At 41.6% G+C, this 27,458-nt stretch overlaps 1 protein-coding gene across 1 annotated transcript in view; it reads left to right on the top strand.

The window, feature by feature from the left end:
• The first annotated feature begins 10,924 nt into the window (after positions 1 to 10,924).
• Positions 10,925 to 27,458, top strand: part of PLCL2 (phospholipase C like 2) — a 201,742-nt gene continuing 185,208 nt past the window's right edge. Inside the window, exon 1 of the mRNA XM_012466740.3 lies at positions 10,925 to 11,336. Coding sequence (XP_012322163.3) covers positions 11,010 to 11,336 — 327 coding nt within the window. The 5' untranslated portion in view covers positions 10,925 to 11,009. The remainder of the gene's footprint in view (positions 11,337 to 27,458) is intronic.

Genomic DNA, 27,458 nt, shown 5'->3' with positions numbered 1-27,458 from the left:
ATATTTATTGCACCCAAAACTCTCCTTTATTGGGACCAGGGAGAAGGGAATTACATTAAATATAGATGAGGCGAATACTTCCTGTGTATGTCAGAGATAGCTTGTGGTTCTAATTGACCTTTGGGGAAATTATTTGTGAGCTCCAGTTGCTCTCTTTCCATTCAGCATTCATACTGTCCGGTAAGGTTTGCAAATGTTGATCTGCATCCACCCTGGCAGGCAGATCAGGAGGCAGGTCAGGAGACAGTTCACCATTTTTATCCCTGTGTGACCGAGGAGGAAAATGAAATCGCTAAGGTTTAAAGGATTTGTCTAATGCCAAGCAATGACCAGCTGGCAAGGGTTCTGATCCAAACTCCCAGCTAGAGCATCTCAGGTCTGGGAGCTAAGTCACACATCTGGGCTGCTTCCTAATACCCAAAATTAGACAGAAGGTTTGAATTTCCCTACAAGTAAGAGTGAGAACAGTAGACTGTTGGAATGAAATGTTTACTCACCACTGCAGAGAAGAGAGCTTATGAAAGACTTAAGATTTAAGCTGAGTGTTTAAAAGGAAAAGAGGGAGACAGCAGAGATGGTTGAGATCATTTTTATGGCTGAAATGTCACTGTAGACTAATAAGATCTTTTTAGAGGAACAGATGAATAAAATAACATAGAGATGATTCAGTGTACAAAGTGTTTGTAGAAGTAATAAGGCTGAGTTTGACACTGGAGAATATGACGATTTAAAAAGCAAACTAACAAACAAACATTATTTTGGATACAACATAGAGTTAAAACCCCGAGACCTATCTTCAGAATTGGAGATTGATGGTGATTTAAAATTTCTCCATGTACTCTAATCGCATTAATGTTGTACTCTACCAGACACTTTAATTGCCCCTAACTTACAAACACAGCAAGTGTACAGCATCAAAAAAGTTACCATGTTAGGAAGAGGGCCATTTTATAATTTGTCAAGTGGAAAATCTACCCCAAGTAGAGAATGTCCTGAAATCTTTGGCTCAATGATAAAAATAAACTAGGAAACCTAATTTAAAAGGTAGAAAAAAATGAACCAGTTAGATGAAACACATGAACTCAAACTACAGGAATATATGATTACAAAGGTATTTTATTTCAAAACAGTCAATAGGCAATTGAACACTCCCGTGAGAAATACGTGTTTGGAAGAGGGCTGAAACATTTAATTACATCACACCAAATAGTAATTCCATGAAAGTGAAGACTAAGGAAACTGGAAAAAAAAATTCTAACAGCTAATTTGACTTCAAAAAAAAAGTTTTTTTTAAATCTGTGATTAAATACCTGGAATCAGCAGGTCAAAGTGAGTCATTTATTATGACCTTTGCCTTCAGGCTGGAACTGCTCATACCATCCCTGTAGATAATTGTCTACCTTCTTAAGGTTCTTGTGAAAAGGAAATTCCAAGGCCTTCTTGGTAATGCGAATCAGTGCCTGATGTCAGAGCAGGGACAATTTCCCTTCTGTGGCACCCAAAATCCCTGTGGCTACAGCTTATCCACTTCCTCTAGTTCTTGTGCTTGTTCCAGTTGAGTTCAAGATCCTCTATTTACATGGTCACATAATTAAAAAAAAATCATTTAAGGCTTCTTTCACATCGGGTCTTAACTAAAGTTTAATAGTGCAAGAAACATTTGCATAGGGACTAGTGAGTAGGAGAGGAACTTGGATGTGTCTTGGCTTGGGCTGCACAGCTTCCCTGGAATGACCTTCTGACCCCCGTCCACCAAGCCGGCTCCGTCACTTCCTCCCAGGCCTAGGTTCTCTCAAGTCTCATTGCCCTCCTAACCCTTCTCTTAGGTGTTTCTCTGTCTCAGGGCAGACATTGAGCCAGATTATAAAATCACAATGTGGCTCGCAATGTCTCCTCATTTGCCCAAGTCCCCTAAAGTTTTTTGGGGTGAGGTTGTGAGGGAGCCCCCCCTGAGCTTTGTCCTGCCCCCTTCTGGGTAACAAGATTAACCTGACTTTTCTCTCTCATGTGAGCTCCTTATATTTCTGCCGAAAAGAAAGGGTGACATTTAGCTCATTTCTTGCTAATGAGTGTAAGTAGGAGTTGTCTAGGGAAGCTTCCTTTTGCCAGGTAATTTGTACATTTTAACAGCAACCTTCTGGAGAGTGTGTCTTCTCTTGTGTTGTGTATTGTTGATGGTTAGAATCTCTAACTAATTAAGAAAGGAGTTGGGCAGTATGCCAAGGTGGAGGGGTGACGTTTTTGGCCTGGTAAGGCTTTGCTAATCTTACCTCTCAGAGATAGGTCACAATTTTTACTAACTCACAGCAGGGCTGGGACTGCTCCCTTTATTTTTTTTAACTACTTAAAAAATTGGAACTGTAATGCATGCGTAATGAAAAATAAGCCTCCCTTCTCCTACCTCAAACTCCCACTCACCTTCTCCCCACATCATCAAATACAATCCTTTTCACACAATACATATATAATTCATATGTTAGCAACATGATGAACTTATTTGTATTAGTTAATAAGGAAAAATAGGAAGAAAAGCTAGAAGGCACAGAATAAACATATTCAGTCTAACCAAGGAAAGAGGCCTTGTGAAATAATAAAGGGTTTTCTAGGGATATATGAAGGGCAAAGATGGATTTTAAAACAGGCTTATTAATTAAAATCAACAAATGTATGGAGGATATATTATATGTCAGTTTCGGGGCGGGTGCAGAGAGTTTGAGGATGAATCCTATGTAGTGTATGGAAAAAAGATTTGTAAGTTATACTCTGTTGATCTCAAGCTCATGTGGGGAAAAAGATTTATAAATAAATAATTGCAATATATTATAATGAGAGCCATTGTTGAGGTATGTACTAAGTGCTTTAAGAGCCTAGAGAAGCAATTAATTTTCTGGAGTCAGAAACGTCTTATCAAAGGAGGAAGCATTTGTGTTTTCTTGAAGGATGCCTCTTAGTTCTTCCAATGGAGAGAGGGAAACAGGAATTCTAAACCTAGCAAACACCATAAGCAAATACACTGAGGGTGAGACTACATGGCCATTTCAGGGAAGTAGATTGACGTGACTAGCATGTATGGAGCTTATCTACGTAGAAGACCGTGGTAGAAAGAAAGATTGGGCCAGGTTGTGACGGCGCTTGTGGTCTCCTGAAGGGAATAAGGTTTGTTTTAAAGTGAAGTGTTGGAGACTTTGGGTTTGAGCAGTGATCCCCCAGGACAATTCTGATGGTGGTTTGAGAAATAGATTGAAGCTGGGAGGGAGTAGAGGCAGGCAGAGTTGGGAGGCTGTTGCAGAAGTCCAAGAATAGTGCAATGAGACATTACAGGCCATTCTGGTGGGAATGGGTTTGAGAGATACTTCTCAGTTGATTTACAATGCCTCGACGGTTAACTGGAACAGGAGGCCCTGGGAGTGGAAGCTGATGCTGAGTTCTTCATTCAGTTAGTCTACAGCATGGCTAGAATACCAGGAAAACAGACATATAAAGGACAGATTCGAGGAATTAAAATAAAGGTATGTTGAGTTTAAGATTCCTGGGGCACAGTCAGGATAAGAATCTCAGCAAGGAAAGACAGAGTTTCAACAATAAAAGGAGAGTTAGCAATACTAAATGTTCCACATACGCCAAGAAAGATAAAGACTAAAAAGTTGCCATAATAGAATGATTTATCCCATCAATGACAGACTGGATAAAGAAAATGTGGCACATATACACCATGGAATACTACGTAGCCATAAAAAAGGATGAGTTCATGTCCTTTGCAGGGACATAAAATAAGCTGGAAACCATCATTCTCAGCAAACTAACACAAGAACAGAAAACCAAACACTGCATGTTCACCCTCATAAGTGGGAGTTGAACAATGAGAACACATGGACACAGGGAGGGGAACATTACACACTGGGGCCTATCAGGGGGTGGGAGTCTAGGGGAGAACAGCATTAGGAGAAATACCTAATGTGGGCCGGGCGCGGTGGCTCATGCCTGTAATCCCAGCACTTTGGGAGGCCGAGGCGGGTGGATCACGAGGTCAAGAGATCGAGACCATCCTGGTCAACATGGTGAAACCCCGTCTCTACTAAAAGTACAAAAAAATTAGCTGGGCATGGTGGCGCGTGCCTGTAATCCCAGCTACTTAGGAGGCTGAGGCAGGAGAATTGCCTGAACCCAGGAGGCGGAGGTTGCGGTGAGCCGAGATCACGCCATTGCACTCCAGCCTGGGTAACAAGAGCGAAACTCCATTTCAAAAAAAAAAAAAGAAATACCTAATGTAGATGGCGGGGTGACGGATGCAGCCAGCCACCATCACATGTGTATTCCTACGTAACAAACCTGCAGCTTCTGCACATGTACCCCAGAACTTAAAGTATTTTTTTTTTAAAAAAAGCAGCCATTGAGTTTGTTGATTAGAATTTCAACCATGATCTTTGGGAGGACAGTTTCTGTAGAAAGGGATGGAAGCCAAATAGTCTGGCAACAAAAAGAACGGTGAACATCAAACAGAAAATATTTTTTTTCACAGAAATTTCAGTGTAAGGAGCAAGGAGAGTGAGAAGGTGTAGCTTGAGAAGGAAAGAGAGTCGAGGAAAAATTTTTAGGAAGGGATGTCTAGAATGTATTTTTGTGTGGAAGAATGCATAGAGAATGGACCAAGAGATGTGACAAAGCAAGGCAGAAGAGGTGGAAGAACTGCCTCAGCGCTTAGAGGTTTACGAAGGAAAGAGAAGCTCCCTGAGGGGTTGGTCTACTCCCCTCACCACTTGCCTCTTTAACTCAGGGTCTTACTTTCCCCTTCCTCTTTCTTTCAGAGACCATCACTTTATCCATAATGGTACAACTGAGAGAAGCTATTAATACCTAACCCCTCTTTATTAACAACTTGGGGAAACCACACCATAAAAAGCACATTTAAACACAATGTCCCTATCCTCAGAACCCACAGGCTCAGCCTTATGGGATTTCTGTTGAAAGTAATTTATTCTCCTCCTTGCTCCTGGGGGCCCTATTCTTTTCCTCCTCACTGCCTTGGAGCACCCATGAAGACTCAAGACACCATACCTGAGAAAAGGTGGTCTAAGGCTGTCTTCCAAATCCCTGACTCCTTCCTGTCCTTGGATGATTAAAGCTGGGGTTAGCCATTCCTTTAGGGAAGATCCCATTCCAGCTTCTGCCATCCAGAGGGTAACAAAACCCCTTGGTCCCAGAAGATCAATCACATTGGAGCAGAAGAGTCCAATAATCGTAGAAAACATACATAGATGGTTTCTGATTCAGGGTTAGCCTTAGACTGCAGGGGTGGTGGGTGAAGTAAGGGTAAGTGAAGTGGAAGAAAAGTTAAAGCAGTTTATTTCTTGGTGCATTTTGTGAAGTAGAATCCTTGGACAACTGCTGAGATTGAGGGCCAGTGGGTTAGTAGGGATTTGGATAGTAACAGTTTGGAGAATAAAGATTTATGCCATTTAGCAAAGGGTAAAACATTGCCCAATATACCAGAGGCTCTGCTGAAGATGGAAATCATACTTATAATACAGCCTGGCTATATGATTTTTTTTTCCACAGTAGAGTGGCAGTCGGGGGGCATACACAGAGAAAGCCATGGTTACTTTTATGCAAAGCTGTAGATTGGCAAGGTGGGCACAGCAGAAGGACAAGAATGTGAGGGGTCTAGGATGCTAGTGAGAATGTGGTTGAATTGAAGGTCTTGGTCATGAGGCCCAAGCTAGGTAGGGGAAGAAGGTATAAAAAGGGGTGCTTATAGACTAAGGGATTGGGAAGGGGTGGAGAAAGTACAGGTCTTGCTAAGACTGGCGGGTGGGTTTAGGGGAAGTAAGATAATGGGACCAGTGAAAGGGCAGAATTTCTGAGTAGACAATGAGTTTCTGAAATATTCCTGGGGTCGGGATGTGGGAGTGGGTAGATGAAGGGAAGTAGGTTGGGAGCAACACATCACATATTGGGATGTGTAAAATGATGTGGTCCTCAGATATCTGACTTCTTGAAACTCATGAAAATAATCTGTCCATGAAAAACATATTGACAAGACCCAAAGAAATGCAGAATTTGGAAGGCATTTGCTAAGGTTTACTTATTATGCCATTTGGAGGTGGGATAGGAAAAAAACAGACCTCTCTTTAGACTTCATAAAGAACAATACATGAAGACCTCAATTTGTGGATGTCTTTCCCTTAAGAGCATGAACTAACTAAATAGCAAGTTTTATGTTCCAGATTTCCGGCTTCTCTAGAAAAATAAGATGGTCTTGGTGGTACTGAGCCAAGATTCCCTCATGGTAGCAATAAGATTCCTCACCAGATTACCTGAGTCTACCACCCCGTGTTGCCACATTACATCTGGCCAGGTATCAGTTGCTATTTATCAGTATGTTCACACATCTTTTTTAGAGTTAAAAGGAAAGTCAAATGTTTCTTGTGACAAGACCCTATCAAAATTAGAAAACCAGAAATGAATTAGGAAGAGTATTAGTCTGTATTTGATATGCAAAGTATATCATTGTTGAAAATCATACATTGTGATGCTGTTATGAAGCAAATCCTCCCACTTCATGCATTACATTACCTACCTGGCCCCATACGCATTTGAGTTTGCAATGACTCCTGTAATAAAATAATGGTAGATGTACAATCAAATCCATGAGAGAGAATTTATATAACCAGTGTAATAAGTTATTTTTGAGGGACTCATATTAGTCTAGCATATTGTATCCTTTTGCTGATAGAATGATCTTATCAAATTCCCAATAATTAATAGATTCCCTCAAAATGCTACCAATAGCCACTGAAAAAACTTAATGAACTCAAAGAGTAGTTCCTCAGTGGCTGGAAAGCATAGATGTAATTCCCTGAGTGCCTAACTTCTTGGCAGCCATATACACTTGTGGAAGATGGATCTAAGGAAAATGGGTGTAGGATCTTTAGTGTCAGAGGAAAAAAAAATATGGAAATGAAAGCTTTTGGCAGGTCTAACTTGCCACATTAGTGCTCAGGAAAAAAGGCAATCAATTGCTACATATTTCTTGTTGTTGAGGATCATGATAAAATAAATATAATCTAAGCTGTAGGAGCATAATAGGTTAAAATCAACCCCCTGGATTGACCCAGGAAGCAAATGAGTAGCCAGTGTGGACCAGTACATTGATATAATCTGCAATTTCCTTAAAGCATTTTGGTCATCTACTTTCTGCTCTAGTTAGCATTTATGTTAAGCATATGAACAGCAGTTGAATATGAAGGCTCAGAGGCTGAACTGCATCTTTGGAGAAACAGAGAAAATAAAATGAGATTGAGGTTTGGGAAATGAAAATTGTCATAATATATTAAGGAAGAAAATAATCTGAAGGCCAGGTACTCAGTGATTCAGAAAAAAAGTTGGAAAGTCCTAATATTGGAGCCTGTGAACTGGAAACTAGATATGAATTCATAACCTACGAGGCCATAAATGATGGCAAGAAGTCAGTAAATTGAGACAGTGTTATTTTGAGAGATGAAAGGAAGGTTCTTATGGAACAGGGAGTCTGAATAGTTCAAGTTCTGGGCATTACATTGATGATGCAAATAGAAGACAGTTTGGTGAAGTGACAATGATTAAAATCTGAGATGGACTGAAATATGAAGAAAATTTAAAAGCGATGAAGCCATGTATTGCTGGCATGATAGAATGAGATTTTAAAGGTACCTACTGACTTTAGACATTATGAACAGATTACTCACCAGAATCCAACCATTAGCATGTAAGTAAAATAAATTGGCATGAGCATCATGGAGCTATTTAGAATGGGCATTTTATTAATGTCTTGCCTATCTTATTGTCCTGCTCTGAAATGTAGTCTGAGGGAACCATTAGACAATATTTGCTGAGGAATGACTATATTTTGGCTCTTTTTATATCTCCAACTTCTACGAATTTCACAATGCCATGAAAACACTTCAGCAAGAATTTTGGGAAAATATTTACAATTTCTTCAATAATATTGCTCATGGAATATGAGGAATGGAAAGCAACCACTTAGTAACTGCAGAGAGACAAGCAGGAATGAGGAAAAACAATTACTTACTGCGCTATTTGTGATGAAAAACAAATCTGAGTTTAGCTTATTAAAAAGCCTGTTGGGAGCCAAGCATTGCACATGTCGGAGGAACATGCTGCTTCCCTTTACCATGTCTGAGATATGGTACCTACAGTTGGGCTGTTTGTGGGATGAAGAAGTGCTGCTACAACATCAGCAGGCGTGTGACCAGCGGCTTGTGGGAGACAAGCACTTATGGGGATAAAAAGGAACCTGGCACAGGCCTTGGGCCTCTGGCATCATTAGTTACAGGTCTGCCAAGATGCTTTGGGAAACATTTTAATTTAATGCCAAGTCTATTTCAACGAAGCTCCCTGGTTTGACCTGTTGGGAGAGTCTAGAGTGTGATGGATAGGTGCTCATTTTGAAGGGCATTGGTGAATCAGCTGGTGCTTCTATAAAAAGCATCCTAGGGGTTAAACCTCAGAACGTCCCTACTCAACCCAGGAAACTCACAGTGAGAGCCACAGGATCTATGGCTGTCATAGCATTTTACTAGTGACGGGTAATTGCAGGGAAGATTAGATACTAACAGAAAAGTCAGAGACACCTCTGCGTGTTTATTCAAAATATCAAAATTAGAGAACTTGAAGAATAAAGATCCCAGCATCCTTTTTTCCTCCTCCAAAGCATACTCACAGGCTACTATGACTATAAATTTAATAAAGCAGATTAAGAACCTGATTTGAATTATTTCAATTTTTTTTCTGCAAAACTATCACAAGATAGAAAAAACATTTTGAAACACAACTAGAAAAAAGAAAGAAAAGAGATGAGACAATAAAATACTAAAGCATTGTCCTTCGATGTAAAACCATTTCTGTTAGTGTGTAGGCCTAGGCTGGAAAGAGATGTACAAAAGCTTGTCTGATGGGTTACAAAAACACGAATCCAGAAGATCTGAAGAATTAAAACGCCCCCAAGAATAACATGAAAGTATTTGATGTTGCTTCAGGGGCAAGGGCGAGTATGTATATGTACGTAAAGCCCATTTCCTCAGAGGCTCCTTGGCAGTCTGTTACAACACTGTGCTAATGAAAGCAAGGTCTTTAAGTTCACCCCCCTGCGGACTATCAGTTTCTCCTTCGCGCCCTGCGGGGGACTGCATTCCTGGAAAAGAAAACACATGAGTTAGGGAAGGGCTGGGGTGCCAGAGAGGGCAAGAGGCTGGAGCCCACGGAGCCTGGGATGGAGAGGTGGGTGGGCCCAGGCGTGGGGCGTGGGTTGGCGCGGGGCTGGTGGTGGAAGGGTTGGAGTCTCACGCCTCGGAGATTTGGGTCTTGTCTGGCTCCAGGGAGGGAGATCCAGGGGAGATATTTGCGAGCGGAAGCCACACGATCAGCGTGGACTTTTAGGTCAGTCACTCCGCCTTAAGTGGGTGCGGGAGGCCCAGAGAAGGAGCTGGCTGTAGCGCTGCAAGTGGGATCCTGTCCCGAAAGATGAGCCTGACACAGGCTGGGCCCCGCAGGCAGCAGGGTCAGCCGGCATCCCTGGCGGGGGAATCGGGAAGGTCACAGTGATAAATCTCTGTGTGGAGACTCAGAGGGGACGAAATAGGTCCTGCTGATGTCCTCTGCCTCTCACAGCCTGCCAGCCACCCCACCCCTCACCCCTGCCTCAGCATCCTTGCAACCAGTTGAATCAATCAGGAGCCCAAGGGAACGGAATTGTTCTCTGTGTGAAATGGGTCTGACCCACTGGGGAAGTCAAGAGAGGAGCGTCTGCCTGGCCTTTTCCCGAGCTGGGTGGGAGGGAAACGAGTTCCGCGCGCGGGGCGGGGGCAGGGGTGAGGCGCAGCGGCCGAGATCCTGAGTCCCGGGACCCTTGTTCCGGGCCCCGCGGCCTGCTCGGTAGTTGCCCCTCGGGGTTCCGGGCGGATGACTGACAGTTGCAGCAGCTCGGGGGAGGCGAGGGATAGGCAGGACTTGGGGCTCCCGTCCGCTGGGCTATGAGGTCCCTGCGGCCCGATGACCCGGCCTCGGTGACAACCGCCGCGACGGCGGCAACCTCGAGCGGGAGCCGGACCGCTCGCGGTGGGTCAGGGGCGACCGAGGAGGGACCATGCGGCCTGTAGGGGGCAGCGCCGAGCTCGGGAGGAGACAACCGCCGGCGGGCGGGGTGGGTCTGGGCTGCCCCCTCCGGGAGCTGCCCCGGGGCCGCACGGCGACTGTCATACCCGGCCGCCCCTGCCCGCCATACGCTTCCTCTCAGCGCCGCGGGCCTCAGCCGGGGCCCTGAGGGTACGTGACAGGGCTCGGCACGCGGCGGCCTCTGGGGAGTTAGGGTCCGGAGAGACCCGCGCGTCGTCTCCCGCCCGGGGCCGAGAGACCCTCGGGAGCCGCCTCCGAGAGTCCGGAGAGCGGCGGGGCGGCCGCCACTTCCCCTAGTCCTGCGCCGGAGGTGGGCGCCCTTTCCTGCGTGGCGGGTGCTCAGACCCCCGGGGTGGTTGCTCTGAGCCCCGGGGGAGCGCGCCCCGAGCCCCTGACGTGGGCGCCCCGTTACCTCGGGGTGGGTGCCTGAGGCCCCTGAGGTGGGCGCGGGTTGCCCCGGGGTGGGCGCTCGGCCCGCGCGGGTTATTTTTGGCGCCCGCAGAGGCGCGTGTGTCGGGGCGTGTTTTCCTTCCCCAGGTGCCGCGAGTCGGGGCTCCGCCGGCGCCCAAGCTGACTCGTCTCTCTCTTCTCTCTCCTGCAGGAATCTTCCGATAATTCTGCCGCCGCGACTTTAACCGTGCGCAAGGCGAGAGCTCGAAACAAACATCACATCTAAATTAAAAAAAAAAAAAAAAAAAAAAAAAGCGGAAGAAGCGGCCGAGGCGGCGGCGGCGGCGGGAGGAGGAGAGGAGGAGGGGCCGCGCGCGGCGGCCCTAGGCGGCGGCGGGGACGCGGGGACGCGGGGACGCGGCTTTGTGCAGGCGGGTCGCGGGGCGCCCATGGCGGAGTGCGGCCGGGGGGGCGCCGCCGGCGGGGCCCTGCCCACCTCCCCGGGCCCGACCCTCGGCGCCAAGGGCGCCCTGAAAGCCGGAGTGGGGGAAGGCGGTGGCGGGGGAGGTCGCCTCGGCCACGGGCGAGCGCGCTATGACAGCGGCGGGGTTTCCAACGGAGACTGCAGCCTCGGCGTGTCCGGGGACGAAGCCCGGGCCAGCCCCGCCAGGGGACCCCGCGGCGTTGCGCTCGCCCCGACCCCCAGCCCGGCCGTCTGTCCCCTTCCCCGGGAGAGCAAGCCGGGCGGCCTGCCCCGCCGGAGCAGCATCATCAAGGTAGGTGGAAGAAGGGCGCTCATCGCCCACCCTCAGCCGTCCTTGGGGTCTCTTTTCCCCCTGGGGGAGTGGTGGTGGAAGGAGGAAGCCCACTGCTAACAGGAACCACTGGAGCATGGGTGCTTGGGGTGGTTGAGCGGGGATTGGATGCAAATGGCATGTGGAAAGAATGGAGAGGTGATCCCTAATGTGCAGGAGGAGCTGTGCTCAGACATCCCCAGTTAAACTTGGGGCTGTCACCTCTTCAGGATGGGTCTGGCATTAGGGCCTCGTACCTGCGTGGGTAGGGCATGCTCGCATGTGTAGCCTAGTTTGGTTAACACTCCATGTAAGATTTCTATTGTATTTTAAATGCAGATAGGGATTATGTGAAATGTAAGAACATTATCTTAAAAATCCCAGGCGGCGAACAGAGGGTGAACAGAGATTATTTAATAGGTTTCTTCTGATCTGTGTGTATAGTTACTTGCCTCTTGCAAATGGTTACGCTTCAAGGGTGCAAAATCTCCCAATCTCCAGCCACTCAGTCACAAAGAGAAATAGAGTAGATTTCTGAACATAAATGCAGATTTCCGTTTTCTTAGGCTCAAAAGCTCTGAGAGATTACATTACAGTTCCACACGATTTAATCTTTTTCCTTACTGCAGTAGGCAGGCCTCGAGTTCTGTGAAAGTTCTTTGGGGCAGTTTGCTTGGTTTTGTACAGTGTTAGCGGAAGAAAGCCAGCGATTGTTTTGAGCATTTTAAACTCAAGAAGTAGTATTAGGAACTCCCGAGTTTGTGTTGGTTTCATTCTAATGTTACATTTTGGTCCGCAATGTAAAAATATTTCTCTTGACATGAAGTGAAAAAAAAAAATGGATGAACTAAGAAGCGCAGAGCCTTAGGCAAGACCGCCTCATTTGGCTTGCTCAAGTTTGGAGCAAATGAAAACATTGCTTTCTGAAAATCAAGGAGTTATTAGGACAGGGAGCAGCAAAACATATTGACAGACTGCACCCACCCTTCCTGTGGCTGACAACTGGTGGGAGAGAGGGCAGAACGTGCCACAGTGAAGAGAGTTGGGAGTGGTAGTGTCTGAAATTTTATTGGACCTACAGAAATCTTCCAAGTACTGTAAAAATGTCTGATGGTGTTATCAACTTCTGCAGTAATCTAGTGAAATATACCATCTTGCTACTGTATGTAAGAGGCAATTGTGAAACTACATTTCGCTTTGTCATCTGTTTGCACAGTTTATGTCTGGGCAAGGACACAATTTGAAGGGCTTAGAGATCAAGTGTATTAACTACCTGCAGCACACACTTAGAGATAAACTAAGGAAAGGAAAGTGTCTTTTTGCTGCACACATAGCTTTTAGTGACTTATGTTTTCTTTTACTCTGTAGCTTATGTTTCCATGGAAGTTGCTTTCAACTGTGCATGTCAATCCTATTGACAGAGTTATGTGACATTTCTGTTTTTATTTGTCATTAAATATTTGTGGTGGTTTTGCATTGTAGTGTTAATGAAATTTGAGGTGAAAATTCCAGAGAAGATACTAGCCTATATAATTTTAACCCCTTTCTTTTAGTTGTTTCGAGAACTTGTTTTTGCATTAAAAAAAATAAGACTTTAGTCTGCATAGTGGAATTCATAGTGTAACTTACTGAATTACAAAAACATTTGTTTTAATTTTACATTAATGGGTGATAAGGAAGAAGGATGGTTTGTTAGTATTTTTGATACATGGAATTGAGAACTTGTCAGTAGATACCATTTCTTCATTGAAGGCTCTAGAATCTAGCACATAGGAAAAATGATTAGTTGTTCAAAAATCACTGGTTTTAGAAATGATATTGACACTTATGTTGGATTCTGAAACTTTCAAGGACTTTTTTTTCATTTTTCTTCTTTGTAAAGGCATTTGGCTTTTTGTTCTCCAATGTACCCCTAGATACAAAGTGCCAAGAACATAGTAGCAGCTCAATAAATTGCTTATTGAATGAATGGAGAAAGCACATGTTTTCTCTGAGTTCTGTTAATTTATAAAACAGATGGTTTTGGATTTACCAGTCTCATATTTTGTTCGTTGTATTGTACCTCCAAGGAAGGCTTGACACACTCCTTTTTCTTGCCTCTATTTTCACTTTGCATTTTCTTAAACTTTTGAAAATTATGGAAGTAGTGTTGAAAGTTGATCAGGACTGGGTTATAGGAAAAAGAGGATGCTATATTTAAATATGCTTGGTGTATTTCCCCTTGAACTGGTGCCTTGAAGCATCAAGATTTTGGGTATGTATTGTGGTATTTTTTAAAGATAACTTCCAGCATCGGGACAATATCCTAATAGAAAACAAGGTCTTTAACATCAAATTTCATAAAACAATGAATAAAGAAAGCACAGATAGTTTTGTCGTATGAATGGCAGAAATTATATTTCACTTTTGTTTTTTAAAAAAAAAGAGAATAAAAAGCTAAAGCAGAAGCCCATGTGAAAAAGCAATAGTGACATCTTCCTTTGGTTTCCTTATTATTATTTTTTAACATAAGGGATGAATGCAGTCAGGTGGTCTCTGAGTAGAGGCAGGAGTAGATTAGTAAGCAAGGTGATAATTGGGAACTTGAAGGAATAGCAGGGAGTAAATGCTACCTAGGGAACTGAGGCCAGTATTTATGGGTTTGTATTCATTGCGTTGAAATGTTGGGCTTCTGAACTGTGCTTCTCTCCTAGCTTCCATCTTCATTACAGTCTTGACAGCCCTCTTTGATGGAGATCCTTAAATCAGAGGGAGAAATAATGGCCTAAATGTGATATAAGTGGGGCAAAGAAAGGGGACTATTGCTAAAGTGCAGGGCATATGCAGAAATACACTGTAGGCTGACCTGAATCTTATTCCTCATTTAAAATAATTTATTTGGTACTCCATTTGTTTTGTAAATGTGGTGTTGAGTAAGAAATTGTTGTAAAACAATATTTTCTGCCAAAATAGATGCACAGATCTATACTAAAAGAGCTCCTTGGTTATGGTAACAGTGTTGTTGAAAATTCAGAGTGAGCAGCCTTGTCGAGAACCTTTCACAAATACCTTGAGATGTTAATCAAATCGTGGAAACCATCACCAGACATTTCTACTTTTCCTTAGCTTACTGAAAATAACGATAGACTTTTGAGATTATTTACAAAAACCCATTATGGGTTTTAGAGAAGAAGCCATTATGTTTGTCATCTTAAGTAATCTAGTAAACGAAAACATCACTTTCATTTTCTCTTTCCATAATTCATTTCATCACTCTATTCAATATAATCTATGCTTTATTTTGAAACAGTTAATTTGGTTAATTGTTCAGATGGCATCCATTATTTGCAAATAGCTCAATCCTTGAATTCAAGAGCTTGGTCTAAAAATATGAAGTAGCATTTTAGGCCTTAGATTTCTGTTTAAGTTTAGAAATAAATGAAGTTAAAATGTCTGTTGCTGTGGATGATTTATTTTAATCAGATCTAGTTAAATACTTTGGTTGATACTTTAAAAAATGAGGTATGATTTGCAGACAGTAAAATTCACACTGGTTTGTGTCCAGTTCTGTGAACTCTGACCAATACATTCAGTCATATAATCACCACCATCATGAAGATACAGGGCACTTCCATCACCTTCAAAAACTCCCTCAGGTCTCTTTGTGGTCTTCCCCTATCCTCATCCCCAGACAATGGCAACCATTGATCTTTGGTTCTTTTTTAATCAGTAGGAAATTCAGCCATTGCATTATTTTGGTATTTAGAAGCAATAACAGTAGCCAACATTTATTAAACACTCACTGCATGCAAAACATGTGAAAAGTGCTTATTGTAATTCTCTGACTTGGTCCTGTGCTAACCACAGAGACAGAAGGAAATCAGAGTTCAGAGAGGTTAACTGCGTGCCCCAGGTGCTGGAGTGGCTTGTTGTATCCCACTTGGGTATGGCTGCACTCCATTGCTTTCCCACATTACAATGGCAGTTTGAATTTTCTCTGTAGTTAAGGTAGCATCAGTGAGACACTGGATTTGATTGTCTTGTTTAGATGGAAGAGATATTGGAAGAAGGAAAGGAATCTCTCTGCTGGTGGAAGAAGTTGGCAGATAATATAGCCAGGCAGCTGATTAGTCACCTGTTGTGACTTGACCAGGGCTTGCAGCTTCACAGTGACCAATGGTCTGACCTTGCCCAAGGTGGCAGCCCTAATTTTTCTTAATATAATTATTGCTCTTATCATAGTATCAGGTTGTGTAGGAGAAATACTTTTACCATCTTTATACTAATTATGTTTACCTATGTCTTGACACTGAGCTCTCCAACATGGACAACAAGCAGCCTTTTCACATCTATTATACACATTTAAATGAAATAAAACTTTTATATGTGTCTTGGCCCATGGTTTAAATAAACTAGGCTCCTTTCAGGCAAAAGTTGGGCTGTATTTACCAGTTCTGCACAGATAACGAACACTCAATAACCATTTTTTAATTGGACTTTAAAAATAATACCTGCATTTGGCTTTAGACATTTTTTTTTGAATGGGAGGAAATAAAGATACTGCATGCCCAGCAAACCTGTGGGCACATCATAAATAAACGGACAGTAGCTGGATAACAAAGTGAATTTGTCTGGATAGATAGGGAGCCTGGATCATTTAGGTCAGAAAAATCTAATGGCCAATCAGCAACTCCCCACTTTACTTCGTGCTAGCTAATACATTTTAGACCACACGAGATACCTGTTGAAAGACCAGAACGCAGTTGTTTGTTTTAGCCTGCTCAGAGCGCTTTTGTCACAATTCAGTTTAAGTTTTCAAAAGCAGAGCATATTAATTTTCACACCCTAAAATCTATTTGCTCCCTTTTGCTTTCTTCCTTCTCCATTTTCCAGCCTCCCCCAAATGGTTGTATTTGATTTGCATTTTTTTTTTTTTTTTTACCAAATCCAAATAGGCAACTGACAGAAAATTGTTTATTAATTGCTGATATCGGCCACTTAAGTTACTTTCTTAGAATGCTCTATCCCAGAATCTGTTCACTTCCTTTTATAGTTCTTTGTGCTCTGCAGGGGGCCTAAACTAGAATGCTGTTTACTTTCTTTTTTTATGCTTAAGTTACCCAGGCCTCAGTATTCAACAAAATAGGGCAATGTTGTTTACAGCCTAAATGCAGATATAAATGATGTACGAACATTTGTAGTTTTTCTTCAAACTTTATACTTCTGTGTTCAAGACTAGATGCTTTATTCCTTCTTAATACTAAGTTTTGGATGCCAGTTATTTACTTACCTACCAGACTTTTGGATTAGTTTAACTTTTTTTTTGTTCTATATTGGTGGGATTTGAATATTTTTACCAGTGGGCCACAGGATCTTGACTGTTATGTTTGTAAGCTGCCTGCCCAGCTTTTTTCTACTGATAAGAATGGTGAATCCAGAGGGTTGTGCTTAGCATGAGTGTCATTTGTGACTCAAACCGAAGTCAGAGCCACTAGAGCCAGCCACTATTCTTTGTATCAGAATAATTCCATAGCTTTAGGGTGCCCAAAGTATATAACTCATTGCATTGAGCTTCAGCAACAATTATGTGCATGGTCCAGCCTTCTGGCAGGATATCTGGCACCCGCCCATTCCAGAATGGCAAACCAGTGCAGGTTGTTAGGCCCTCTTACCACTAGCAGTTGGTCCCATGGCAGGGGTAATTAGGTAAACAGGTGTTTTAGCTAGTAATCTCAGCTGGGCTGCATCCTGGGGTCGAGGGCTATCCCCAGGCCACGTGTTGTGTGTCTGGATTATTCGGGAGGCAGAATAGTGGTGGGAAAACCAGAAAATCTGGAGTTTGGTGTTTGGATTGGATCCTGGCTTCCCTGGTTCCTTTGTCTATGGCCTTGGGCAAGATACTGAAAGCTGTATATCTAGTTACTCCATCTCTAAAACAGGTAGAAGAAAATCTCCTCTTATACCATTGTTGTGAAGATTAAAGGAGATGATGTGTGAGCAGTGTGTGGCACTTAATAAGCTTTAGTTTGTTTTTTTGATTTTATTTAGAATTATCCTGAGGTGAGCAGACTTCTTTAGAGAGATGAGCAGACAAACATGGCCATACTGGTTTTAGAAGTTTTGTCTTTTGAAATATGCAGAATGTGCCTAGGGAAATTTCTCAGACATGTTCCACAGATGCTCTCAAGAATTATTTGTTTTGGTGTCTTTCTAAATCTGATACCTCAGTACAACTGCACACATATGTAAATAGCCCCAGCTATAGGATCAGAGGGTATTGAACATAAAATTTCATTGTGCCAAGCACCCACATGTCTTGCTTTGCCCAGGACAATCCAGATTTACATCTTTTGCTGTGACAAGATTATTAATAGTGCCTCCTTTAACTCTCAAAGGCATCTCAGCTTGGATGACAAATAATATGATCATCTTACTTGTAATCTTCTTTTCACAAACTGCCTTACAACTATGCTGGAGCCCCATGAGATTGCCCTCTATGCCTAAACGTCGCCTTTATGGTGACGCCTCTCTTTACTCAGGTTTCCTTCTCTCTTTGTCATCTTTAAGGTTTTCTTCAGTTAACCACCTCCCAGTTAGAATGAATGATTTCTCTGCCTTCCAGCCACCACTCTACCTGTATCTCCATACAGTCCTTCTGGTTCTTAGGCAACTACATCTTATTCATCCTGAATTTATGATAACACCTGGTTTAATGTCTTGCAAAAAGTATGTGTTTAAGTATATATTTGTTGAATAAATGTGTGAATAGATAAATAAGGGGACAAGAATGAGTCTTAGGAGTTTGACGAAGATGTTATTTGGACTTAATTCCAACTGGTTTTGATTGGGATATGTGTTTCAAAGAAGAAATTTATTCGTGGACATAATTTTGAAAGCAAAGGAAAGGAAATATCTTCATTTAAAGTTGGATCCAGGAGTTTGGTTGATTCTATAACTGTTCTGTAAGATGTTCATATAAATGATCTGTCTCTTTTGTGCCCTGAAATAAGAATAAGCCTCTGAAATCTTTTGATTTACATTCTGCTGTCAAAGTTTAAAAAGGATGGCAAGAAAGCATTATTGTTTGCTAAGGCATTTAATCTCTTTTTTGGTATTTAGTTTCTTTAAGTGATATCTGTAATTTTTGCTCAGTTTTTGTTTATTTTTGAGAAACTAAATTACTTAAACTTCTATTGTCGTTAATATTGGCTAGTCACATGGTATTCATTGGAAGTGCTATAGAATTAATAATTAAAAAGAAAATACATAAGGAATCTGAAGTACTGATAGAGTTGTAGGAATGAGATTGCTAATCCTTCAGCATGTTTTGTCAGGTAATGGTAGAAATTCTGCCCTTCGTTGCGGTGCAAGAACTGGGTGAAAAAGAGATAAGAAATGCTTTGTCTGCATCATCTCATGCAAGTCTCACCAGAACCTGCAAGGAGATATCATCATTCTCCTTACAGACAAGGAAACCCATTCTACAAGGTTTGGGAATTTCCAAGCAAGGTTAGAGACTTGTAAGAGACAAAGCCAGCATTCAGACCAGGTTTGAATGCTCCACGTTTGAACTGCTCCGTCACCCTCTCCCACTCCATCCTCTGGGTGATTTTGATTTTTCCTTTCTTCTTCTACTTGCCCAAGCCATTCTGACTTCTTAAGCTTAGCAGTTTCTTCTCGTACTAAAATAGACAACTAATTTTTAATGAGAAAAGGTTGGCTTTTTGTGGCTGAATCTTGCAATGAAACCAGTGTACACCTAACCAACATGAAGCAATAGCCATAGTCCTGCCCATCATGCCTCAAGTTTCTGTCTGATCCACAAACCAGGACCTTGTCCTTTTCCTCTCTGATCTCCTTTGACGGATTAGAAATTCTTTTAGGAGGCTTAGTTTCCATTTTTGTTTACTTTTTAACAAAAAGTTGATTTATAGTTTTATACATTTTAGGGTCCTGGAAGGTAAAGCAGGTAACAATTAGTAACGGTTTGTTTTTTAGGTGAGCTTCTTAGAGTACCAATTTCTATTATTGTTTTGGAATTGTCAATTCTAATTATAGAATTTTATAATACAATAATACAACATGCTACTGTGTAGCCAATATTCAGTATATTTTTGGAGTGTGCTAAATGTACTGATTTAATTATTGCAGATATTAGCATCCCAGAAACCAAGTAGCTGGGTTTAAAAGTGATTAATAATGGAGATTCATGGGATTTTCACAACGGAAAGAGATCATGTAAAATTCTTTTGTAGTTAGAGATACACAAGGCCATACTGATTAGTACATTTAGCTCCTAGCTATGGTTGAATTCATTTATTTGCATATTAGCATAACAGAATTGGAAAAAATTGTTATGTAATACTGCAGTATGTGGATATTAATAGAACAAGATGTGGTCTTCTAGACAGCTATTTTTTTGTGAATTTGTTTTTTGCTATAGATAGCTGCATGCGTACACATGCTGTACATGTGTATGCATATACCCTGAAGACTGTTTATAAATAGTAAAGATTAAGAGCAAACCAAATAATGTAGTGGTAGGTTAACACAAATCCTGTCTCTCTATCAGAGACTGATGGACTGATGGGTAGCAGGTGTATGCTCTTTAAATTGAAAATGCCCAAGAAGGGATAGGCTGTTCTCTGTGAGCGTTGCTGATGAAGCCTCTGTTGCTTTTGACCAATTAGTGTGGTCACAGAGGGATAAGTGACCTCATTTGCAGCCACCATCAGAATTACAAGCCATACAACTCTCTCCATATGGTTTCCTGCTACCTTTTATTTTTCACTCTAAACTCTGATGTTCTGTAGGCATAGTAGATGTAATTTTTCAAGTTGTTTATGTGGTTTAATGTTTATTATTGAAGAAAATAGAGGATATTGCTTAGATTTTTATTTCTATCAACCCATGCTAATAGCATATATATATGCCAATATAATTATTCAGATATTTTCATATTGGAGCTAATAGAATTCCTGTTGAAATAGCGATTTCGAGAATGTCTTCATCTGTGGAGTATTTGATGATTTGTTGAAAGAGATCTGTATGCTCTTTGAAAGCTTTCCCTGGTTTATATGTATTTCCATAAATGATTTTCTATACATTAAAAATAATATTAGAAGTAGAATTACTATATCATGGGATATGTGTATATTCAGCTTTAGTAGATACTATTAAGTGGTTTTCCTAACTGGTCTAGCCAATTTACACACCTACCAAGTTATATGAGTGCTAGGTGCTCTAAATGCACACATTTGGTACTATCAGTGTTTTTTTGTTTTTTGCTTAAAACTATTGTGAGAGTTATGTAATGATACTTTACTGTGGCTTTTTGGTTGAATTTCTCTGATGACTAATGATATTGAGCATCTTTTCATATGTTTCTTGGCCATTTGGATATTCTCTTTTGTGAAAATGCCTATTCAAGTCTTTATATAGATATAGATATATGTTGACAATGTCTTCTTCTACTATGCGACTTGCCTTTTCACTATCTTAAAGGGTATATTTTAATGAATAACAGTTCCTAAGTTTAGAGTTCAGTTTATCAACATTTTTCTTTATGGTTATTATTTTTGTGTCCTGTTTCAGAAATGTTTACTTAGCCTAAGACTATGAAGATAGTCATTTATTTAACCACTAGAGTTTTCTTGTTCTATTTTTCATATTTAGATCTGGGTTTTATTTTGTGTGTGTGGTGTGAGGTAGGGTTGAAGATTTTCTTTCCATATAAATATCCAATTAATTAATTCAGCACCATTTATTTGAAAATACAATCTTTTTCCCACTGCATTGCATTGGGCCTTGGTCCTAGATCAAGAGACTACTTATGTGTGGGTCTGTTTTTGGAGTCTATTTTGTTATATACACATAAAGTCCATATGTACTTACCACGCTGTCTTTCTTTCTAAGTATTTACCTAATAGAAGTTACTCCATATGTATACTGAAAGACATTTCCAATAGTCCTTATAGCAGCATTAATTCTAGCAGTCCCAAATTGGAAGCAACAACTCAAATGCCTGTCTTATATATAGCATAGCATACAGTGGAATCCTATGAGGAAAAGAAAGAAAGAAAGAAAGAAAGAAAGAAAGAAAACCAGCAGATACTGCCCCATGTATTGCTTGAGTCTCTCAAGGATAATGTTAAGGGAAAGAAACCAGCCACGAAAGAATGCATATTTTTGATTATACTTATATAAAGTTCAAAAGTAGGTAAACTATTTGGAGTGGTAGAAGTTATAATAGTGGTTACACTTGGCGATAATGATTGAGGGGGAAGCAAGGGACCTACTGGGTTCCGGTGATGTTTGTTTCTGCATCTGTTTGGTGATTGCAAATGTGGATTTACTTTGTAAAAATCCGTTGAGTTTTACACTTAGGATTTTTTTCTGGAAGTCTATCATACTTCAACAAACTAAGTTTATTTAAACAATTAAATTGTGAACATTAATCAAACTCAGTTACCAATTGGTTACTTCCTCCTGCACTATTTAGGGCCATGCATTTTACAGTTTTCTGTTGTCTGTGGATCAGCGTATGACGTGTTTCTGCTGCTGTGGACACTTGTACGTGGTGAGGCCTGTTAGAGCCCTGTGCTGATTGATGGCCTGGAGAGGGGGTGGGTGGAGAGAGGGACAGCTTCCTGGAAGAGCCTGAGGACTGGCTCTTCCTTGGAATATATAAAAGCATAAAAGGAGCTGGGCCTGGGTGTAAAGTTGACACAGCAGTGAAGAGCGTGTTGGTCACTGCAGTTGTCTTACACTGCAGTCATGATTGCTTGGAATTTTTATGATTTGTTTAGTATAGTTTTGAGCATCAGGTGCACTCAAAAGATTTAATATTTGAAAATGTGCTGCTCATAACAAAACTTTGAGAATCACTCATTTGTGGAGCACCTGCTCTTCACATAACAGTTTTCTAGATAGAGCTTTTTGATCTCAAAAGCAGTTAACAGACCAAAACCAGTTATCCAGATATATGGACAAAATGGAGGGTTGTTTGATCACCACTGAGTAATAGCATACCTAGGATCTCAGGTGGTCAGCAGAGAGTTTTAGCTCTACTGAACATTTATGGTGCCCAATCTAAATATTATTTTGGGTAGGAAAGGAGGGAGGGAAAATACTAAGTCTTCTGATGGGTGATTTTAAGACACACTGGAATTACCTGGATTCTAAAACATACTAATGTGCAGACCCCAAACAGCTGCAATTGAATCAGAGCCTCTGGGGGTTTCCTAAAATGCCTTGGGAGATTTTAAAGTATAGGTAGGGTTAACAACAGCCGTGAAACCTTTCATATATATTGGGTTCTCAACTTCCCTGTGTAGCTTTGTTAGATATGAGAGAACAAACAGCTCCTGGAATCCTGCAGATGACAGTTGTTGACCCTTGGCTGGTGGGGTGTAGCGGGGCAGGATTAAACCTTAACTTGGCTCAGTGGAGTTTTTCTTAAAGGAGTCGAGCTGCCCTTTTTCTGAGGGGAGACAAAATGTCAATGAAGGGGAACAATTCCTTAGTCAAATTTGGAGAAATAGATTTTACTTGTGAAAATGACAGGCTGCCTTGTGTGTCATATGAATGTATTTTTGATCTAGGTAAAGGTAAAAATTATGTCAATTACAAAAAAGGCCCCGGGTTGGTTATTTGGAGCCTTCATCCCTCTGGATTAATCATCACTGTGCAGCTCCTAGTTCCTGTAGTTTCTGGTGAGTCTCTGGGCTCTTGTCCATCCCTCACAAGAGAAAATACATCGATGTTCCCATGGCATTCTGCAGCATGGAGGAGGAGCCTCCCCAAGAGAAACTGTCTTTAAAAAGAACTAGTTTAACAGAGGCATGAGCAGTATTTCTAGAGAGAGGTGATTGGATGTTTCACTTTGCTAAATGGGTATAGTAAAACAGCTGTTTACTCGCAGAGGATTATAAGTGGGCGCTTGCCAGACAGATTATCTGTTTGTGTGGGAAATTTATGCAGGGAGGATGTGAACCAATTCGGTGATGCTCCAGTGTTCCTCTTGAGGGTGGGCTGACAGCCTGGGTTGGCACATCATGACCTTTGGGTGAACGTGTACTTTCTGAATGCTAGAGCATTTTCCTCTTGCCATGCCGACCTTTGTGGTCAGGAGGAATGAACATTGAACTCCTGAAGCATCTATAAAACATATTTTATTGGCTGCAAAGCAGTAACATGAAGATTTTAGTTGTTACTTGTTTGTAGCCTTAGTTATACAGTGTGTACTCGTTTTATCCTCAACCGGACTGCACAATTTATTAGAGATTGTCATTCCCATTTATTTTTTTAGGTCAGTTTTTTTCTCTTCCACATTGACACGGATGAATCTTCTTGCCAAGAAGCTTGTGTCCCTCACCTGTCTCAAGTAGGCACCAAGGAAGAGTAGTCACCTGGGGGAAAAGCTAAGTCCTGGCAGGAAAGTACTAACTCAACTTCAGTACTTTAGAGTGCTAAAGTACTAAACGGCTTTAGAGGCTGGAGAGGCACCAACAATTTTGGCAGCAGCAAAGTTTTCTCAAGCTGTCCTGATCTTGTTTGTGACCCAATTGTTAATACATATACCGTTGACAGGCAGTTTTATTTACGTATTCTAAATGGGAGGCATGGTAGAAATGAACTTTACCATTTTTTGGGGAGAGAAAATCTACAACCCTTTCTTTGGAAAATTTAGTACTCAGTAATATTTACCAAGTGAAGAATCAGAGAGGCTTCTTTTCCTACAGCATAATTAGCCAGATCTTCTTACCCATCTTCATTGTTAGAAAAAAAGTATTGTTGAAAAAGATTTTAAAATAGTTAAATAGCCCTTTTGTCCTATGCCGTGTATGAATGCTACCCTGAGGGGGAAGCAAGAGAGTGAAACAGAGTGAGAGAAACTGGCACACAGCCACATAGCGAGGGTTCTGCTGGGCTCCTTACTGAGAAGTTGGTGAGACATGCTGCCTCTGTGGCAGTGGCCCTGACCAGTCCTCATCATTATGGGTTGCCAGACAGTAATGTAAGACAAAGCAGAGGATGACTTAGAAGACATCACCAAGGTAACAGGGCTTGATAAAGCTCCTGTCCCCAGATACGGTTTGGCAACTCTCAGGGCCACCATTCCTGGGAACAGGGGCCACTGGTTATGTTCCAAAATGGCGCTTTCAGCCTTTCCACACCAGGTCACACACAGAAAATGATACAATTGTCTAGCTAACATAAGGAAATTGCTTGAGGGCAGAGGCCCCAACTAGTTGTAGCAGGGGTTGGGGAATGGAGAGGGAGGGGGGCCCATACCTTGGCAGGCCACTTGGCAGTAATTCTTGGCAGTAACCACTAGTGCTGTGCTGGAGCGTGCTTGTCAGGAGGCTGTGCTTTAAACATGGCGGAGAGAAGAACAGAGGAACAAGTAAAGGTGCAATAAGCTGCAGAGTGCTTTGTGTCTGTTGCTGTTGAGGGGATGCCCTTTGTACCACAATACCAGTGGCTAACTCACTTTAGTGGTGAGTTGAAGCTTGGCCACAAGACCTGTCATGGAGCTGTGGCCACTGTAGAAACAATAGCAGCAGACAGGTTAGCCTATATGTGGATAGCGGGTCTCAGCAGGGAGAGGAACAGTTGAGCACCTACCTTCACAAGAGGGCTGCTTTCCTACATAGAGAGCACTGTTAGTCCAGCCTTAGGCTTTTCTGCTGTATCTAAACAGAGCAGACCATTGGGGTAATGTTTGAAAACATCAACAACAGAGTATCAAGTAGGTACAGAGGCTGAATTCCCCAAATTTCTATGCAGAAACTCACACCAGAGAACTGGACACTAGTTGGGGAGCTGGCTCGTGGAGACCAAGAGCTGCAAGTTGAGAGTCATGAGTTCTGATTCCAGTCTATACCTCTGCTTTGTTGAGGTGTTAAATGTGTCAATAAGACTCTGATTTCTCATCTTGTTGCTGTAAAAAGTGCATGAAATCTTGTCTGCCTGATTTGTTACGACTTTTTGGGACCAGGGCAGGTACTTTTTACGTGACTGACATGGTAAGTAAAACCTGTATGGATCTTGGGAAGAGCTCTTGGTCTGAATGATTCAGTTTTTGCTATTTTACTGTTCATTTGATACTTTAGGTGAGAAAAATTTGTGCTGTTTCTGAAAATTTGCTAATAAATCCATTAAAATATCCCCTTGTCAAAACACCCTAATAAGAAACTCTGTCCTATTTTAGAGGGCACATTTACTTTTTCCCGTCTCTTATTTGAAATGTTGTTTTCAATATTTCCTGCTTTGCTTTTTTGAATATCATGTTTTAGTTTTTTATTTTTATTTTGGTTCACTCTATCTTTGGTTTAGTTACCCTTTTAAATGGAAACATGGAACTGCAGGGCCAGTTGGGTTAGGCACAGTTGTTTTAGTTGCACCAGGATAAGACTGTTGAGGTCTTACTCTCAGAGTCTTGAAGGATTCTGTTATTGAGGTAGCAGCAACTGTGATACTGAAGAAAATAACCTTCATTTTTTTCTTTTTGACATAGATAAAAAAATCAGAGAAGAATTCAAGAAGTCAGTTAGGGCAATAAGATGAATTTAAACACAGTTATTTCTTTATGTTTAGTATTGTCACTGGACTTAAAAAGACAATACAAATTTTATTCGATAAAATTATAAATTATCCTTGTTTTCCTCATAGAGCGTATCAAATTCAGAAGAAAGAAGATATGAACTTTACATCTAGATGCATTTTGACTTTTAAGAAAGTCAGTTAAGCTCATTATACCTCACCGTATTCTCTCTGCAGTACATTGAAATAAAGCTATATGTTGATTTGCTCAATTCATTAGGATTATTATCCTAATGTTTTAAAAGTTTTTTAAAGCTCCTGAAGCAAGATGTTATAAAAATGCAAAAAACTTCATAACCAAAAAAGTCTGGGAAAGTTCATTTGTATGCTAATAACACCTCATATTTGCATAGCTCTTTTATCCCTACAAGCCACTTTTCACATCAACTCACTGTGCTCTCACAATGCTCCTGTTCGGTGGACATCATCAGTGGCCCCCAGTTTACAGGTGAAAAAGTTGAGGCCCATGTAAAACACATGTGGTCACACTAGACGTTGGCAAGGTTGAGCTTTGGACTGAGATCTTCTGCTGGTTACTCTCCACTCTGAGCACCAAGAAGGTACTCGGGTACCTTCTCACATTTTATATGTGTAAATTGGGAAGGTAGCAATTCATTTCTTTCTCACTTCAAAAATAGAAACTCATTATCATCAAAAGATAATCTTGGGGCAGGACTGTTTGAGGTGGTGAATTGTTTGCTAGTTGAGAAACCAAAGAGTTGTTTTTCTGCTGTGAAAGGAACTGAAGTTTAATGCCTTGATCATGTCTTGTTGGCCCACTATTACTTAGAAAAAATAACTGCTCCACTGCTTATTTTGATAAGGGAGAGCATCTGTTTGTCCTTGAAGTTTAAAAAAATTATATTTATGCACTAAATTTATTTGGCAAGTCAGACCTGTTTGTTTCAATAAAGCAATAGTATCTCCCCTGGACATTCTGGAAGCCACCTGTTGCTTATAGGAGTTACATGGAAAGGGCTGCTCCTGGGAGACCAAAGACTCTTTAGAATGTGGGGGCCATGTACTGGGGTCATGTGACCCAGTGGGGAGCTGATGCTGATGAGGCCAAGGTCACAAGCTGTCCTCCATGCAGGGAGCTTTGCAGAGAGCAAGACTCCACTCCATAGTCCAAGTCTGCATCCTTGACTTGGGCAATGCCCACATAAATGGGCAACTGTTGGCAAGGACATCTGTGTATGTCCATTCTGTCACCACCTCCTCACCGTCGTTAGCATGTAGTCTTACCTCTTGTGTCTCAGAGAAACCCTTTAGCCTTTGTCTTAAGACCTGTACACTGGTCCTCCTCTGTTAAGGCAAGGAGCTGCCCCTCCTCCCAGTTGTCCCTGCACTGATCCCATCCTCTCCCTCCTGTGTCTGTAGTATGCTCTGTCTGTGCTGTGTTTCCCTCATCAGTCTGTAAGCATTTTCAGGTTCTAAAAAACAAGAAAGATAGCAGTAGCCTCCCTCCACCCTCCTCAGCTCTCTCTTCAGCTACCTCCTAAACTCTCTTCTCCCTAT

This window comes from Aotus nancymaae, unplaced genomic scaffold, assembly GCF_030222135.1.
Source record: "Aotus nancymaae isolate 86718 unplaced genomic scaffold, 86718_ANA_hifiasm-v0.15.2.pri h1tg000019l, whole genome shotgun sequence".
Lineage (NCBI taxonomy): Eukaryota > Metazoa > Chordata > Mammalia > Primates > Aotidae > Aotus > Aotus nancymaae.
This window is presented reverse-complemented; position numbering and strand designations above follow the sequence as displayed.